Source organism: Phacochoerus africanus, chromosome 8 (genome assembly GCF_016906955.1).
Source record: "Phacochoerus africanus isolate WHEZ1 chromosome 8, ROS_Pafr_v1, whole genome shotgun sequence".
NCBI classification, from domain to species: domain Eukaryota; kingdom Metazoa; phylum Chordata; class Mammalia; order Artiodactyla; family Suidae; genus Phacochoerus; species Phacochoerus africanus.
The window spans coordinates 29,729,961-29,747,633 of NC_062551.1; the positions used below are offsets into that span (position 1 = coordinate 29,729,961).

At 48.1% G+C, this 17,673-nt stretch overlaps 1 protein-coding gene across 4 annotated transcripts in view; it reads right to left on the reverse strand.

The window, feature by feature from the left end:
- Positions 1–5,158, reverse strand: part of CES1 (carboxylesterase 1) — a 132,502-nt gene extending 127,344 nt beyond the window's left edge. For 2 of the 4 annotated variants that reach the window (XM_047789683.1, XM_047789686.1), the window contains exons 1-2: positions 4,652–4,782; positions 1,390–1,597 (exon numbers count right to left, since the gene is read on the reverse strand). In XM_047789683.1, the coding sequence (XP_047645639.1) occupies positions 1,390–1,597; positions 4,652–4,703 (260 nt within the window). In that variant the 5' untranslated portion in view covers positions 4,704–4,782. Of the gene's footprint in view, positions 1–1,389; positions 1,598–4,651 lie in introns of all 4 variants that reach the window. The other 2 variants (XM_047789684.1, XM_047789682.1) reach the window with 2 other exon arrangements.
- Positions 5,159–17,673: the final 12,515 nt, after the last annotated feature.

Genomic DNA, 17,673 nt, shown 5'->3' on the forward strand with positions numbered 1-17,673 from the left:
AATCGAAAAAAATGAACGGCAGGTCTCCCTAGGTGGTGGAATTGTGTATGATTTTCACCTTCTCTGCTTTACTTACCGGTACCTCCGCACTTGTAGGTAATATGTATTTTTATTGCTTTTGCAGTCAGGAAATAAAACATATACTTGCATTAAAGAATGAAACTTATTCCTTGCAGCCAGGAAATATAAACAGTGAATGTTATTTTAACAGACAGAGAGGAAGGAAGAAAGGGAGTAAGGAGAAAGGGAAAAAACGCAGCAAGAGGCAGGACCCTGAAAATTTTCAGAAGACTTGTGCCGAGATAAATATGGTCTGAGTCAGTGCTTGGAAGCTGTCCCAGGTGCCCTGGGGCACAGCGGGGAGTTCTCTTGGCCCAACTTGACCAGGTAGCTGGAACACATCAACCACGACTCTGCTTGTGACTGGGGTGTGGACACATCTGGGATTTGGGAACTTGCCCAGTCAACACCCCAAAGCCCTACCCACTCATGCCCACCTCCTGGCCCACCTCGCTCCCCACTGTGGCAAAGTTCAAGGAGAATACAGCGAATTGTGAAAATGAATACAGGGGAACCATCACTGAAAAATGGAATCCCGAGGTCAGGAGGGGGCGCTCAAGGAACATTCCACTCCACCTAAACATGGCTCTGACTAGGAAGAGGAACTTTGCACCTCTGGCTGGAAGTGACCCAGTTTATCTTTTACAGGAAAGATTCCTCCTTGCCTGGCAACAGCTCAGCCAATGCGAGACTGTCATAACACAGCCAGTTAACATCCGCGAAATGACAAACTCCCAGTTTCCTCCACAGGATTTTTCCGTATAATGGTCCCGCCCAAATTCTCCTTTTCTATAGAAGGGTTTACTTTCCTTTGTCTTACCAAACTTGCATGTGGTGCCCCCTCCAGTTGCACGTCCAAACTGAAAGTCTTTGCTGCTCCCAATACATCCCTGGGTTTGCCTGTAGCATACCTGGCTGGGTGATTGTTCTAGATTGCTAGAGCATTACATCTGAGTCCCCTCGCCTGCTCTCCTTTCTGTTTTCGTCCACAGGACTTACCGTATTCTAACACATGACACAATCGATTCGTTAGTCTGCGTGTTGTTTAGTAACTGTCTGCCCCTGCTACAGTGCAGCTCAGAGAGGCTGGGAGGTTTGTTCTGTTCACGAGTAGATCCCAGGAAAATAGACCATGGCTGGCAGAGTTGCTCAATAAGTATTAGTTGAATGAGGGGCTCCAGAACGCTGTGAGAGTTCTGGAATGTTTGTAAAGATCTACAATCTTATGAGGTTTCCAGACCAAGGTACGAGTCAGTCAGAGGACTGCCTTGGCTCCTTCCTGCATCCCTTTGAGGCCAACATCCCCGCTGAGAGATGCCCCTGGCTTACATGGGAGGGTACGAGGTGGTGTTCTTCACGAAGCTCCATGGTTCTGCAGGCTGCGGCGGAGCAAACCTCAAGGATCCGAGAGGGGGCTTGGCAAAAGGGACTCCCAGGAAGACGGCCACAGGCTGTGCCAGGCCTTCTAAGCTGACGTACTTCCCCAGGACTCGGCCCCGGGCAGTGTCCACAACAGGCGGCGAGGCTGGCTGCCCTGCTGGACATTGGGAGGAAATGAGGACCTGTCAGTGGTGAAGGTTTGAGCTGGATGCTAGGTGGGTCTTGCCGCTGTCAGTGTGTCCCGGACGAGTCGGCTCAACGCTCCAAGCCTCAGTGTCTTCGTCCAGAAAAGAGAGTGACCCTAACTGTCCTTCCTTCCTCCCAGGGCTGGGTGAAGGAGGGAGCGGAACTGGAGCTATCCCAGCATCAGGTGCAAAAGAAATGCAGGAAGGATTCCTGCTGGGGAGGAAGAAGGCGCTCAGTTTCCACACCCAGGAGCCTCCGGCAACAATCATCCATCGGACCCCGGCGCTGAGCTGGGCGCTGGGTGAGAGGAGGAACAAGAGGCGGCCGCTCTCCTCAGAAGTCGGACCTCATGGGGAGAACGAGCCCCATACACGCCCGACCCTACAGCTGGGAAGACAGCGGTCGGTGTCCTGGCACAGGAACCAAGTAAGTTCCCAGAGGAGAGGGAAGAGGGAGGGAGGTCCCCAGATTGGTGGCCTCGTGGAGGCAGTGACTTGGAGCTGGGCTTGCAGGAGGGCAAGGGGTGGCAAGGCGGGGGGTGGCGGGGTGGGAAAGGGGTTGGAAAGGTAAAAACAGCGATGAGAACGGGCAGAGGCGAGGCTCGGGGCCAGCAAAGGGCAAGGCCTGCCTGGGGAAGAAGAGAGGGCCCAGCGGGAGCAGGAAGAGGAACGGGGAGTGGAAGGTCATCCTGGAAAGAGACAGGGTCAGGTCCGGGAGGGTCTGCAAGCCAAGGAGTCAGGCTTGACTGAGGCTGGAAGTGAGCACGGCGAACTGTTCTGGAGCAAGAGAGAGACACAACCCGCCCGAGGAGGCTCCTGCTGGAGGCTCTGAGCAGGGTCCCCCAGAGGGAGAGAGGCTGCGGGCAGAGGCTGCGGGATCCCCTCCCGTGGAGCACACAGGTCTTTCTCCCTGAGCGCAAGCGCGTCCCCCTGCAGCTTCCACCCCAGGCCTGTCCCGCCTGCTCTGGGACCCCGTCCCGCACCCCCAGGGGGCAGGCGGCCTGAGGACCGTGTTCATGCCCAGCCCTCGACGCTTCTCTTGGCCGTCCTCAGTAGCCTCGGTTGGGTTAAGCAGCCTAACGGGAGACCAGCTCTAGCCTCTCAGCCTCCCAGCTGCTCCCCTGTGCGTACAGACAGAAGGTCAACGTCTCCCTCAAAAGATCTGGTCTCACAGAAGAATATGCGATGACGAGCTGCAAGAGAGATGAAGTGGACAGAAGCCCAGCTGGCCAGGGTGAAGAAGTGGGGTGCTGGGCTGAGAGGCAAAGGCCAGATGGTGACAGCAGCAGTTGCCACTTATGCTCTGTGTAATGTTCATATATTGAGCGTTTATGATGTGCCACGTGCTTGTTCCAGTTCCTTGGACGAATCTCTACAAAAGCCTTGCTAGGTAGGTGTCAGTATGCCCATTTGATAGATGAGGAAGCTGAGCAAATGGAGGCAGCCAGTATAAAAACCTTCTGAAGGTGGAAATGATATGGCCCTGCCAGGATGTAACCGGGTAAGGGAGAAGCCACTCCTCCTTGGGAGGAGTTCTCAGCCTGCTCTTACCCTCCGTTCTTGGCCTCAGCACCAGGAAGAAGATAAAACCCAGATGGAGCCTGGGCTGTCAGGGCTTGGCCATCAGAGCAGTGTCTCTGGATTCAGGGGCTGGAGATAATATCCGGAGTGGGATTTACCAGATGACCTTGGGCAAAAACATTTCCCTCTAGTCTCACTTTCCCCATCGAGAAAGTGGCACAGATGCATTCTGAGTTTCCTGCTGCATCCTGTATTGACCACGTCTTTTCTGTCCTATGTTCTGATGCTCTGACACCTGGGGCCTTGCTGACTCTGGAGGGACTGCCCCTCCCAGCGTGAGACAATCCTGGAGATACCTTCCCAGCGGGCCAGAGCCTGTACCCCATCCGGCTTCTTTATGGGGCTCTCACACACCTGCCCACTGTCATCCTGCCCTTATCACTCCAGGGCCAAGTATCTGACATTGTGGCCAGTCCCTGTGCTCCAGAAACTGTTCAAATTGCCTATTTTGCCCTTCCTCTCCCTCTTCTGCCACCAACTAAGATAAAAGCTCTTCAATTCCTCCCTCCTGCCCCTGCCTCATGACCCACCCATTACTTCCCCTCCTGGCCCACCACGGTAAGTCTGCAGCCCCTTCTCTGGGGAACTATGAGTCATCAAATCATCGTTTTAATAGCAGTTGACTCCTGATCTATGCCCCTTAGAATACCCCTAAATTGTCTATTAATACACTTTTAAACAACTCCTGGAGTTCCCGTTGTGGCTTAGCAGATTAAGAACCTGACATAGTGTCTATGAGAATGTTGGTCAATCCCTGGCCTCATTGAGTGGCTTGAAGATCTGGCATTGCCGTGAGCTGCAGCGTAGGTAGGTCCCAGATGTGGCTCAGATGTGGCTGGCAACTACAGCTCTAGCCTAGGAAATTTCATGCTGCAGGTGAAGCCATAAAAAGAAATAATAAAATAACTCCTTTATCCTGTTTTTTGCACTCTCTCCATTCCAAGCACTGCTTAGAAACAGCCCATTTCAACCTCACAACGGCCCAGTGAGGTAGATACAGTTGTTTAGAAGGGGGAAACCGAGGCACAAGAAAACAAAGTCCCTTGCCTAAGGACACAGTGCTGGTAAATGCCCAGCTGGGATGTAAACCCACACACAGGCATATCTTCAGTGTCTGTATATTCTGGTAAGCCTCGCTCCTTGCTTTGGCCACAGCCATGTTAATAATCAGGAGGAAAATCCACGGAGGTTTCCAGAGTCTCAACTGGGGTGAAGGAGGTTGGCCAGGTGTCCTCCTCTGGTGTGGGGCGGGCAGCTGAATCTAGGGTGTTTACTGTCCACTGTGTCCCCTGCTGCAGTGGATTGGCTGGGCTAGACTGTCCCAGTCCCCAGAGCCTGCACAGCTGCAGACCTGTCACACCTTTGCCCTGTACAGATCTCTGCCACCTCGTCCCTGACAAGGATTTCCAAAGGTCCCCAACTACTTGCATTTCAGGAGGACTCACCCCAAACTGTCGAAGAGGCGAGGGAGGTCAGGACCAGCAAGAGAAGCCACATCTTGGAAGGATGGCAGCTCCTGTGCCTGCAGGTCTTTGGCTGCTCAGAGGGCGCTGATTCAGGCCCGCCCCCTTACTGCTCCCGCCCCTGCCACTCAATAGCCTCCCTGGGAGAAAAAGAAAAGCTCTCTTCCCTTCCCTGCCAGTGATCACTGGGGCCTATAAGCCACGGCCTTCCAGAGTTTACTCTCTTAAATGAAGAACCTGAATTAACTCTCCAATACAGATGGCCACAGAGTCTTCAAACAACTTCTCTCTTAAGGATTTCTCCCTTCCTGGACGCTAACCTCAGGGCAATGTGAGCTTCCCAAAGGCAGCTTCAAGCAGACAGATGCCTTTGGGCAAGAGGAGGCTTTAGTCTGGGGTCCTCAGAACAACCTGAAAACTTTCAGAGGCACTCAGCCTCACAGCTGCTCAGCTGAGGAATTTAGGGCAAATCTCTTCATTTCTCTAGGCTTCTGTTTCATAGAGCTCCATGCTCTTATCTTGGAAGCATGTTAAATTTCAACCAGCCTCTCTTCTGATTCTTAAATTAACTTTACACATTCCTGCCAGGTGACTCAGCCTCCTGTTGCACACCCTCCAGGTCAGGGAACTCACTACCTATCTAGGCTGAGATCTTTGGATAGAACATCCTTACAGTAAAGGAACTTCATCTCTCCAGAGTCCCCCGCTCTAATTATTCATTCATTCACCCATCCCTCCATCCTTCCTTAGATTTTTCCCTTATACCATTTATATGTTCATCCTCCAAACATTGACCAAATGCCTGGCACAATGCTAGGTGTTGTGGACACAAAGATGAGTTCAAGACATGTTCCCTCTCCTGGAGGAGCTCACGTGTAATAGATGAGACAGATGCAGGGAGAGGTGATAGGGCGATTGCAGCGCCATGTGGAAGCACCAATGGGGAGGGACACAGGGGGCTCTGGGTACACCTGGGAGAGTGTCCTTTACCTGCTGGGGCCACAAGGGAGATGCTCAAAGCCTATTTCAGAGGATCATTAAATGTCCAACTATAGAGAATTCTTCAAACTCACTCTGGTACTGATTCTTAGCTGGCAAAGGCAAGACTATGCACTCACTCAAACTAGTGATGCACAGCTCCATGTATGTATATGGGAGGACAGTCACCCAGTGGGTTAAGAATCTGGCCTTGTCACTGCTGTGGCTCCGGTCGCTGCTGTGGCATGGAGTCAACCCCAACACAGGAACTTCTGCATGCTATGAGGGCAGCCTAAATAAATAAATAAATAAATAAAAGAGCACCCTAATAAAGAACACCCCATCTCCATCCACATGGAACAATCCAGGCTGTCTCCTTAAGCAGACAACAAGGCTGTTTCTAATCAGCACTCATACATACAAGCACCCAGCACACATGGCCACAGCTGCTCAGGCATAGCCATCCTGCCTTTTGCCCTGGCCAGTGGCCTTTGCAACTTGGGACACAGACCTGTCTCTTAGACAATAATGACTCTTAAGATGCTGCGTCTGCAAAAATAAGGGTGAATTATTCTCCCAGTCCCAGACTACTGTCTCAAAGAAACATGTCTCCTAAGTCAGAATTCAGGCTCTTTTTGTACAAGAAAGGGGACAGGGAGCAGTAGTATGGTTAGTTGTTACAAACTTCTTGGTACAGAAATCCTTTGTTGCTGTCGCTGTCTGTGGAGGTCAGGTCACGGTCAGGTCACCATGTTTCTCTAATCCTCCAACAAAGCAAATGGTATTCTCTCTTCTGCAACTATTTCTCTAAAAATGTAATATTTTAAAGGTGCTATCTTTGAGAATAGGTTAACCTGTATATTTCAGGCTACTGGATGACTAAGCACAAGTGACAGAGGACAAAGGTTAAAGGAAAAGGCACAGACCTAATGTGGAATCAGAAATGTCCTTCCCTAGTAGAATATTTTCTACAAGTTTTCATATTAACTTGGTTTTAGTTATCTGGAGTCCATACCTAGGAGTGAAATTGCTGGGAAATATGGTAATTACATGTTTAATTTGTGAGGAACTGCCACGTTTTGTCCCAAAGCAGCCATAACTTTATTATAATCTGTTTTTCCTCTTCACAACAGATCAGGACTAGCTTCCCTTGTCAATAAATAGAGGTGTTACTAGTTTGAATGAAAGCATAGTATTTCCTCAGCCAGCAGTACGAGAGTGAACTTAGAGACTATCCTCGTGTTGGACACTTAAAGATTCTCTGAAACAGGCTTTGAGCATCTATCTTCCTTGTGGCCCCAGCAGGTAAAGGACACCCTCCCAGGTGTACCCAGAGCCCCCTGTGTCCCTCCCCATTGGTGCTTCCACATGGCGCTGCAATCGCCCTATCACCTCTCCCTGCATCTGTCTCATCTATTACATGTGAGCTCCTCCAGGAGAGGGAACATGTCTTGAACTCATCTTTGTGTCCACAACACCTAGCATTGTGCCAGGCATTTGGAGAATAGAACATAAATGAAATAATGAATAAATTGAAGGATAGGCGGATGCTTGGAGCCAAGGACTGTAGAGAGATGGAGTTCCTGTACTACAAGGACAGTATGCCCAAGGATATCTCCATGGAGTAGTACTAAGTCCACTGACCCTGGAGGTGTGCAACAGGAGGTTGAGTCACTTGGTAAGAATATCGTCAAGTTAATTTAAGAATCAGAAGGGAGAGAGTTCCCGTTGTGGCTCCTCTGTAATGAACCCAACTAGTAGCCATGAGGGTGCAGGTTTGATACCTGAACCAGCTCAGTGAGTTAAGGATCCAGCGTTGCCTTGAGCTGAGGTATAGGTCGCAGATGAGGATCGGATCCTGCAAGGCTGTGGCTGTGGTGTAGGCCAGCAGCTGTAGCTCCACTTCAGCCACCACCCTGGGACCATCCGTATGCCATAGATGCAGCCCTAAAAAGAAAAAAAAAGAAAAAAGAATCAGAAGGGAAACTGGCTGAAATTTAAGATGCTTCCAAAATAAGAGCATGTAACTCTATGAAACAGAAAACCAGGGGAATGAAACGATTTGCCCCATTTTAAGTAGAGTTCTGTCCGGATATATGCCCAAGAGTGGGATTGCGGGGTCATATGGTGGTTCTGTGTATAGTTTCCTAAGATACCTCCATACTGTTCTCCATGGTGGTTGTACAGCTTACATTCCCACCAACAGTGCAGGAGGGTTCCCCTTCCTCCACACCCCCTCCAGCATTTGTTATTTGTGGACTTAGTAACGATGGCCATTCCGACGGGTGTGAGGTGGTATCTCATGGTGGTTTTGATTTGCATTGCTCTAAAAATCAGTGATGTTGAGCATTGTCTCAAGTGCTTGTTGGCCATCCGTATATCTTCCTTGGAGAAATGTCTCTTCGGGTCCTTTGCCCCTCTTTCAATTGGGTTGTTGGCTTTTTTGCTGTTGAGTTGTATAAGTTGCTTGTACATCCTAGGGATTAAGCCCTTGTCCGTTGCATCGCTTGAAACGGTTTTCTCCCATTCTGTAAGTTGTCTTTTTGTTTTCTCTTTGGTTTCCTTTGCTGTGCAAAAGCTTGTCAGTTCGATTAGGTCCCATGGGTTTATTTTGGCTTTTATTTCTGTTGCTTTGGGAGACTGACCTGAGAAAACATTTGTGGGGCTGATGTCAGAGAATGTTCTGCCTATGTTCTCTTCCAGGAGTGTGATGGTGTCTTGGCTTCTGCTTCAGTCTTGCAGCCATTTTGAGTTTGTTTTGGTGCATGGTGTGAGGGTGTGTTCTGGTTTCGCTGATTTGCGTTCGTCCAGCTGTCCAAGTTTCCCAGCGATACTTGCTGAAAAGACTGTCTTTTTCCCATTCTATATTCTTGCCTCTTTTGCCAAAGATTAATTGGCCGTAGGTGTCTGGGTTTATTTCTGGGTTCTCTATTCTGTTCCATTGGTCTGTCTGTTCAGTTCCACACTGGCTTGATTACTGTGGCTTTGTAATGTCGCCTGAAGTCTGGGAGAGAGATGCCTCCTCCTTGGTTTTCGTTCTTCAGAATTTCTTTGGCACTTCTGGGTCTTTTGTGATTCCATGTAAAGTTTTGGATTGTTTGTTCTAGTTCCGTGGAAAATGTCATGGGTAATTTGGTAGGGATTGCATTGAATCTGCAGATTGCCTTGGGTGGGGTGGCCATTTTTACAATACTAATTTTTGCAACCCAGGAGCATGGAATGTCTTCCCATTTCTTTACATCTTCTTTAATTTCCTCGATTAATGTTTCATAGTTCTCGGCATGTAAGCCCTTTCCCTCCTTGGTCAGGTGTATTCCCAGGTATTTGATTTGTGGGGGTGCCATTTTAAAAGGTATTGTATTTCCGTATTCCTTTTCTAATAGCTCATTGTTCGTATACAGAAATGCGACTGATTTCTGAATGTTAATCTTATATCCTGCTACTTTGCTGAATGTGTTGATCGGTTCAAGCAGGTTTTTGGGTTGCGTCCTTAGGGTTTTCTATGTAGAGTATCATGTCATCTGCATACAGTGACAGTTTTACCGCTTCTCTTCCTCTTTGGATGCCTTTTATTTCTTTTGTTTGTCTGACTGCTGTGGCTAGGACTTCCAGTACTATGTGGAATAGCAGTGGTGAGAGTGGGCATCCTCGTCTTGTTCCAGATTTTAGTGGGAAGGCTTTCAGCTTTTCTCCATTGAGTGTTACATTTGCTGTGGGTTTGTCATAAATGGCTTTGATTCTGTTAAGGGATGTTCCCCCATACCCACTTTGGTAAGAGGTTTTATCATGAAGGGATGTTGGACATTTTCTGCATCCATTGAGAGGATCATGTGGTTTTTTACTTTTCTTCTGTTAATGTGGTGTATGACATTGATTGATTTACAGAACTCTACTTAAAAAAGATACATGCACCCGCATATTCATTGCAGCACTATTCACAATAGCCAAGACATGGAATCAACCCAAATGTCCACTGATAGATGACTGGATCAGGAAGATGTGGTTTACATACACCATGGAATACTACTTGGTCATAAAAAAAGAATAAAATAATGCCGTTTGCAGCAACATGGATGGAATTAGAGACTCTCATCCTGAGTGAAGTAAGTCAGAACGTGAAAGACAAATACCATAGGATGTCACCTATATCTGGAATCTAATATACAGCACAAAGGAACCTTTCCACAGAAAAGAAATCATGGACTTGGAGAATAGACTTGTGGTTGCTAAGGGGGAAGGGGAGGGAGGGGGAGGGACTGGGAGCTTGGGGTAAATAGATGCAGAATGTTGCCTTCAGGATGGATCAGCAATGGGATCCTGCTGTGTCGCACTGGGAACTCTGACTAGTCCCTTATGATGGAACACATAATGTGAGAAAAAAGAATGTATACATGTATGTGTAACTGGGTCACCATGCTGTACAGTACAAAATATATATATATAAATAAATGATTTTTTTAAAAAAAGACAAATGATTTCCCCTAAATTCCCCAGCTGAGCAGCTATAGGGCTGGGAATGGTTCTGAATAATTTCAGGTTGTTCTGAGGACCCCAGACCAGAGCCTCCCATGTCTAAAGGCATCTATCTGCTTGTGACTGCCTTTGGGAAGCTCACAAAACCCTATGGATACAGTCCAAGAAGAGAAAAACCCTTATGAAACAAGTTGTTGAGGAGTCTATGGCTATCTGTAATTGGAGCATTATCTCTGGGCTGTTAATATAAAGTGGCAAACTCTGAGGGGGGGGTGTGTGACTGAGAGTTCCCAGCTGAAGCCCAGAGAAGTTTGGAAGCTCTGGAGAGCTTTTTGGCTGCTGCCTCCTGATTAGGCCACTGGGCAGAAGGGACTGGAGCTAAACGGAGAAGGAGTTGGGGGATGGAACAGGACCCACACAACCCCTGAAACCCTTAGAGACAAGCAGGCACCAGGGCTGCTCTCCTGTGATTGTGGCTCTTTGCTCAGGTCATGACCTCTCTCCCCTCTCCCATAGCTTGGGGTGAGTCCTCCTGAAATGCAAATCACCAGGGGACATTTGGAAATCCTTGTGGGGAGGAGGTGCCAGAGAAGCATACAGGGCAAAAGTTTCCCAGCAGCTCATGCCCTCTGGACTTGGAGCTTTGAGCCCAGCCAATCTGGTGGCCCTGAGCCCAGCCAATCTGGTGGCAGGAGACACAGGGGAGGGTAAATGCCCAGAGACACACCTGTGCAGGCAGGAAATCAGCCAACCTCCTGCCTCACTGCACCTAGTATCTTCCTCTTGATTATTAGCATGGAGGAGGCCAAGCTGTGGAGCGTGACCTCCCAGACTGTGAATAAGTCCTCTGGGGCCAGAGGACGTGGGTTCCCATCCCAGCTCAGCACTCACTGGCTGCGTGTCCTTAGGCAAGAACCTTTCCTTTTCTGTGCCTCTGTTGTGCTTCTCTAGTGCGGGTGACAGCTCTCTCTACCTCATGGGGCTCTTGTGAGGCTGAAATGCATTGTTGTTTCTGAAGAGTGTCCGGGGTGAGAGAGGGTGCAAAGAAGGAATGCATAAATAAAGAGGTTGTTTTAAAATCTAGACAAATTGAGGTGTGCTAAGGCCCATAAGTCAGGAGGAAACTCCTACTCAGGAGATAGTTTGTTGCTCACATTTCACCAGAGGAGGGGGCCCAGCACCAGAAGGTGGGCCACAAGGTGAAGCACCAGGCGGGTCGGGAGGCAGAGGGAGGAGGGAGGAACTGGGGACAAGAAACTTTATCTTGGTTGATTGGGGGCTGCACCAACTAGCCAATTTTAACAAGCTCTGGGGCTTAGAAACCACCCACGGTTTTCAGGTACTTGGCCCTGGAGTGATAAGGGCAGGATGACAGTGGGCAGGTATGTGAGAGCCCCATAAAGAACCTGGATGGGGTACAGGCTCTGGCCCGCTGGGAAGGCATCTCCAGGATTGTCTCACGCTGGGAGGGGCAGTCCCTCCAGAGTCAGCAAGACCCCGGGTGTCAGAGCACCAGAACACAGGATAGAAAGACAGGCTAGGAGTTCCCTGGTGGCTAAGGAGTTAAGGATCCAGCCTTGTCACTGCTTTGGCATGAATTCCATCCCTGGCCTGGGAACTTTCACATGCCATGGGTGCCCCTAAAAAATAAATACATAAAAAACAAAAGACACAATGAACACAAGTGTGCAGCAGGAAACTCAGAATGCATCTGTGCCATTTTCTGGATGGAGAATCTGAGTCTTAGTGGGAATGTTCTCGTCCAAGGTCAACTGGTAAATCCCACTCCGGATTCTATCTCCAGCTCCTGAAACCAGAGCCATTGCTCTGACGGCCAAGCCCTGACAGCCCAGGCTCCATCTGGGTTTTATCTTCTTCCTGGTGCTGAGGCCAAGAACGGAGGGTAAGAGCAGGCTGAGAACTCCTCCCAAGGAGGAGTGGCTTCTCCCTTACCCGGTTACATCCTGGCAGGGCCATATCATTTCCACCTTCAGAAGGTTTTTATACTGGCTGCCTCCATTTGCTCAGCTTCCTCATCTATCAAATGGGCATACTGACACCTACCTAGCAAGGCTTTTGTAGAGATTCGTCCAAGGAACTGGAACAAGCACGTGGCACATCATAAACGCTCAATATATGAACATTACACAGAGCATAAGTGGCAACTGCTGCTGTCACCATCTGGCCTTTGCCTCTCAGCCCAGCACCCCACTTCTTCACCCTGGCCAGCTGGGCTTCTGTCCACTTCATCTCTCTTGCAGCTCGTCATCGCATATTCTTCTGTGAGACCAGATCTTTTGAGGGAGACGTTGACCTTCTGTCTGTACGCACAGGGGAGCAGCTGGGAGGCTGAGAGGCTAGAGCTGGTCTCCCGTTAGGCTGCTTAACCCAACCGAGGCTACTGAGGACGGCCAAGAGAAGCGTCGAGGGCTGGGCATGAACACGGTCCTCAGGCCGCCTGCCCCCTGGGGGTGCGGGACGGGGTCCCAGAGCAGGCGGGACAGGCCTGGGGTGGAAGCTGCAGGGGGACGCGCTTGCGCTCAGGGAGAAAGACCTGTGTGCTCCACGGGAGGGGATCCCGCAGCCTCTGCCCGCAGCCTCTCTCCCTCTGGGGGACCCTGCTCAGAGCCTCCAGCAGGAGCCTCCTCGGGCGGGTTGTGTCTCTCTCTTGCTCCAGAACAGTTCGCCGTGCTCACTTCCAGCCTCAGTCAAGCCTGACTCCTTGGCTTGCAGACCCTCCCGGACCTGACCCTGTCTCTTTCCAGGATGACCTTCCACTCCCCGTTCCTCTTCCCGGTGCAGATATATACCGCATAGTATAAATCTCAATATCACATCAGCCTGTACAGATACTTTGGATGCCAGCTTCGCAAATGTACATGTGTCTCATGAATATCATTCTATGTGATAAAATATCACAGCCTGACTTGTAATTCTTGCATTACATTGTGCCTTGTATCATAGGTTATTTACTCATCTCTTTTGGGGGATTAAATTGTTCTTGATTTTTTTTTTTTTGTCTTTTTAGGGCTGCACCTGCAGCATGTGGAGGTTCCCAGGCTAGGGGTCTAATCGGAGCTACAGCTGCCAGCCTATTCCACATCACATCAATGACAGATCCAAACTGCGTCTGTGACCTACACCACAGCTCATGGAAATGCTGGATCCTTAACCCACTGAGCAAGGCCAGAGATTGAACCTGCAACCTCATAGTTCCTAGTTGGATTCATTTCCACTGCACCATGACGGGAACTCCTGTTCTTGATGTTTTTAATAATATAAGTAGCACTTGTTGAACATCCTGTAGCTAAATCCTTATGCACACTCATGAATATTTTTGGATAAGTTCCAAAAAATTACATTTCTGGGTCATATTCTTTTTAAGAATATGCACTTTTTAAAAAGGGTTTGGGGAGAGCACAAGATGGCGAAGGAGTAGGGGGACACGCTCGCCCTCTCCCACAAACACAACAAAAAAAGCACATCTACAGAATAAATGACTCGCACAGAACAGAACCAATTGCTGGCAGAGGAACCTAAACTCCAATAACGGCAAGAAGTTCGTGACATTACTGGGCAGAACGGGAGAAAAGAGGAGAGTGAGAGAAGGTGAATCCGAGCGGGACGGGCGCTCCCGAAAGGGAACTGCGGAGGAGAAAGGGATCCCGCACCCTGGAAAGTCACCTACACGGGGGAAAGATCAAATGAACCGGAGGAATCTCCAGATGCAGAGAAGAGTGTAGCAGTAAGTTGGAGTATGGAAAAGCCGATCAAGAACCGAACGGACCATCTGAACTACGGGCACATTCACCAAAAATTGAGACTCCTGGGTGGGGGCTGGGCACCGAATCCTCGGCTCCAGAGGTTAGTCCCCGGGAAAGGGCCGGGGGACGCCTGGGTGGGGGCTGGGCACCAAGACCTCGGCTCCAGAGGTTAGTCCGCCAGAACGGGCTGGGGGGGCGGGGCGGAGCAGAAACTGCTTGGGAGGTCTAGAAACCATTTGACGGGGCAGAGACTGCCTGGGACACTAGAAAACAAAGCTGTCGCAGAGGAAGGGAGCAATACTCTAGGGGCGGGGAAGTGGAAAGCCGCATCAGAGGGAACCTGGGAGAAGAGCCTGGTCTGTGCCCGTGCTGGGGAGGGGAGAGAAGAAGGGGTGGGTCCCCATAGAATACCCCCCATGCCACAGCAAGCTTACAGGCCCGCTAGCTAGCTGAAAGCTGTGCTTCCCAGGGCATCCCCTCCCCCCACCCCCACCACCCCCTATGCTCTCCCAAACCTGGGGCTGCCTGCCATCCGGAGGGCTGGCCTCAACAATTGCCTGAAGCCTACCACCGCAGGGGCTGTCCCTGCACAGGCCTGCTTGCCCTTTGGAGGGGCTACACTTCCGCAGAGTAGCACCAAACACCACCAGCCCCCGAGAAAAGGCCTGCAGCCCAGAAAAGCTAGAACAAGCCTAGCCAGGCCATGAATAGATCTGCCTAATTCTCTGACGGTTTTTCTGAGTCAGGCTGCCCTAGGGAGGAGCCTCTTGGGTTTCCAACGGCCCTGCTACCCACCCAAGCCCCCAGGGGGTGCCCCACCACCGAGGAATAGCTGCTCAGCACCACCAGCCCCCTGGAGGACCCCCTGCAGCCCAGAAAAGCTGCAACAAGCTTGGCCAGACTGTGAAAAGTTCCGCCTACATTTGCAGGCCGTCCTTCTGAGTTGGGCTGCCCTAGGGAAGAGCCTCTTAGGTTCTCAGTGACCCAGATAGCTGCTCCTGCCCCCAGGGGGTGCTGCACTCCTGAGGAACAGCTGCCCAACACCGCCAGCCCCCTGCAAGAACCCCACACCCTAAAAACACCAGAGCAAGCTCTGCATGACCAAGTGAAATCTGCTACCATCGTGGTATGGACCTCCCAGTCCTGTCTGCCCTCAGGAAGTCCTCCTTTGCTTCAAAGAAACACTGTTAGCCCCATCAACACTCCAGAAAAGCCACACTGCCTCAAAAAAGATTGACCAACAACGCCAGCCCTCAGGAAATATTCCACGGCAGTGACAAGGCAAACACTGCCCGATAACGGAGAGTACAACTCCCTCAGGAGAAAGAAAACAACAAGCAAGATGAAGAAGCTGAGAAACCACCCCCAGTCAAACCAACAGGAGAACTCACCTAAAACAGTCAACAATGAAACAGATCTCTGCAGTCTGACAGACCTGGACTTCAAAAGAGAAATAGTGAAAATACTGAAGGAATTAAGAGAAGATATGAACAGTAATGCAGATACCCTCAGAAAGGAACTAGAAAATATAAGGAGGAGCCAAGAAAAACTAGAACATTCATTTGCAGAGATGCAAACTGAACTAAGGGCAGTAAAAATCAGAATGAATAATGCAGAAGAATGAATCAGTGATATGGAAGATAGAATAATGGAAATCACTCAATCTGGTCAACAGACAGAAAACTGAATCAAAAAACTGGAAAGCAATATAAGAGACCTATGGGATAATATAAAGCGGGCCAATCTACGCATAATAGGAATTCCAGAAGGAGTAGAAAAAGATAAGAGGATGGAAAATATATTTGAAGAAATTATCGATGGAAACTTCCCAAATCTAAAGGATATTGGGTTCAAGATACAAGAAGCACAGAGGGCGCCAAACAAACTGAACCCAAATAGACCCACACCAAGACACATCATAATAAAAATGGCAAAAGTTAGTGATAAAGAGAGGATCCTAAAGGCAGCAAGAGAAAAACAGAATGTTACCTACAAGGGAACCCCCATAAGAATATCAGCTGATTTCTCTACAGAAACACTACAGGCCAGGAGGGAATGGCAAGAGATATTTAAAGTGCTAAAAGGAAAAAATATGCAACCTAGAATACTCTATCCAGCAAGAATATCATTTAAAATAGAAAAGGGGAAATAAAAATTTTTTCCAACAAACAAAAACTTAAAGAATACAGCAACACAAAACCCAGGTTAAAGGAAATATTGAAAGGGCTTCTCTAAACCAAAAAGAAAGGAAGGAAAGGGAAGAAAAAAGAAAAGAAAAAAAAAGAAGAAGAGGAAGAACTAGGACTGAGGAAACCGCAATCAGAGAGCAGTCACTCAAATAAGCCAGCATACAGATTTAATCATGAACATGCTTCAAACAAAATAAAATTAAAAAGAAAAAAATAAAAAAGTCATCAAAAGCATAAAATGTGGGCAAGGGATGTTAGGAAGGAAATAACCCTTTTTGTTTGTTTGTTTGTATGTTTCTCTTCTTAATTTTAATATAGTAATGAAGTGTTTGAACTTACAGGACCATCAGGCTAAAACACACAATTATGGGAAGGGGTTAGCATACTTAAAAAACAGGGCAACCACAAGCCAAAAGCAAATACTGCATTTGCAAAAAATGAAAAAAAAAATACACTCAAGCAGATAATAACAGGAGACCATCCAACCAAAAAAAAAAAAGAAAAGAAAGAAAGAAAGAAAGAATGGAGAACCATAGAATCAACTGGAACACGAGGTTCAAATGGCAATAAATAATCATCTATCAATTATCACCTTAAATGTCAATGGACTGAATGCCCCAATCAAAAGACACAGAGTGGCTGAGTGGATAAAAAGGCAAAAACCTTCAATATGCTGCCTACAAGAAACTCACCTTAGGACAAAAGATACATATAGATTGAAAGTGAAAGGGTGTGGGAAAATATTTCACGCCAATAGACACGACAGAAAAGCAGGAGTCGCAACGCTCATATCAGACAAAATAGACTTTAAAACCAAAGACATAAAGAAAGAAAAAGAAGGACACTACTTAATGATTAAGGGATCCATCCAAGGAGAGGATGTTACTATCGTCAACATATATGCCCCAAATACAGGAGCACCCAGATACATACAACAAATATTAACAGACATAAAGGGAGATATTGATGAGAATACAATCATAGTAGGAGACCTTAATACCCCCCTCACATCAATGGACAGATCCTCTAGACAGAAAACCAATAAAGCAACAGACTTAATTGATATCTTCAGGACACTACATCCAAAAAAAGCAGAATACACATTCTTCTCAAATGCTCATGGAACATTCTCAAGAATCGACCACATATTGGGACACAAAGCTAATCTCAATAAATTTAGGAGCATAGAACTTATCTCAAGTATCTTCTCTGACCACAATGCCATGAAATTAGAAACCAACCATGGGAAAAGGAAAGAGAAAAAACCTACTACATGGAGACTAAACAACATGCTACTAAAAAACCAATGGGTCAATGAGGAAATCAAGAAGGAAATTAAAAACTACCTTGAAACAAATGATAATGAAGACACAACCTCTCAAAATCTGCTGCAAAAGCAGTGCTCAGAGGGAAATTTATAGCAATACAGGCCTTTCTCAAAAAAGAAGAAAGATCCCAAATGGACAACTTAACCCTCCACCTAAATGAATTAGAAAAAGAAGAACAAAAAAGGCCTAAAGTCAGCAGAAGGAAAGAAATTATAAAGATCAAAGAAGAAATCAATAAAATAGAGACTCAAAAAACAATAGAGAAAATTAAT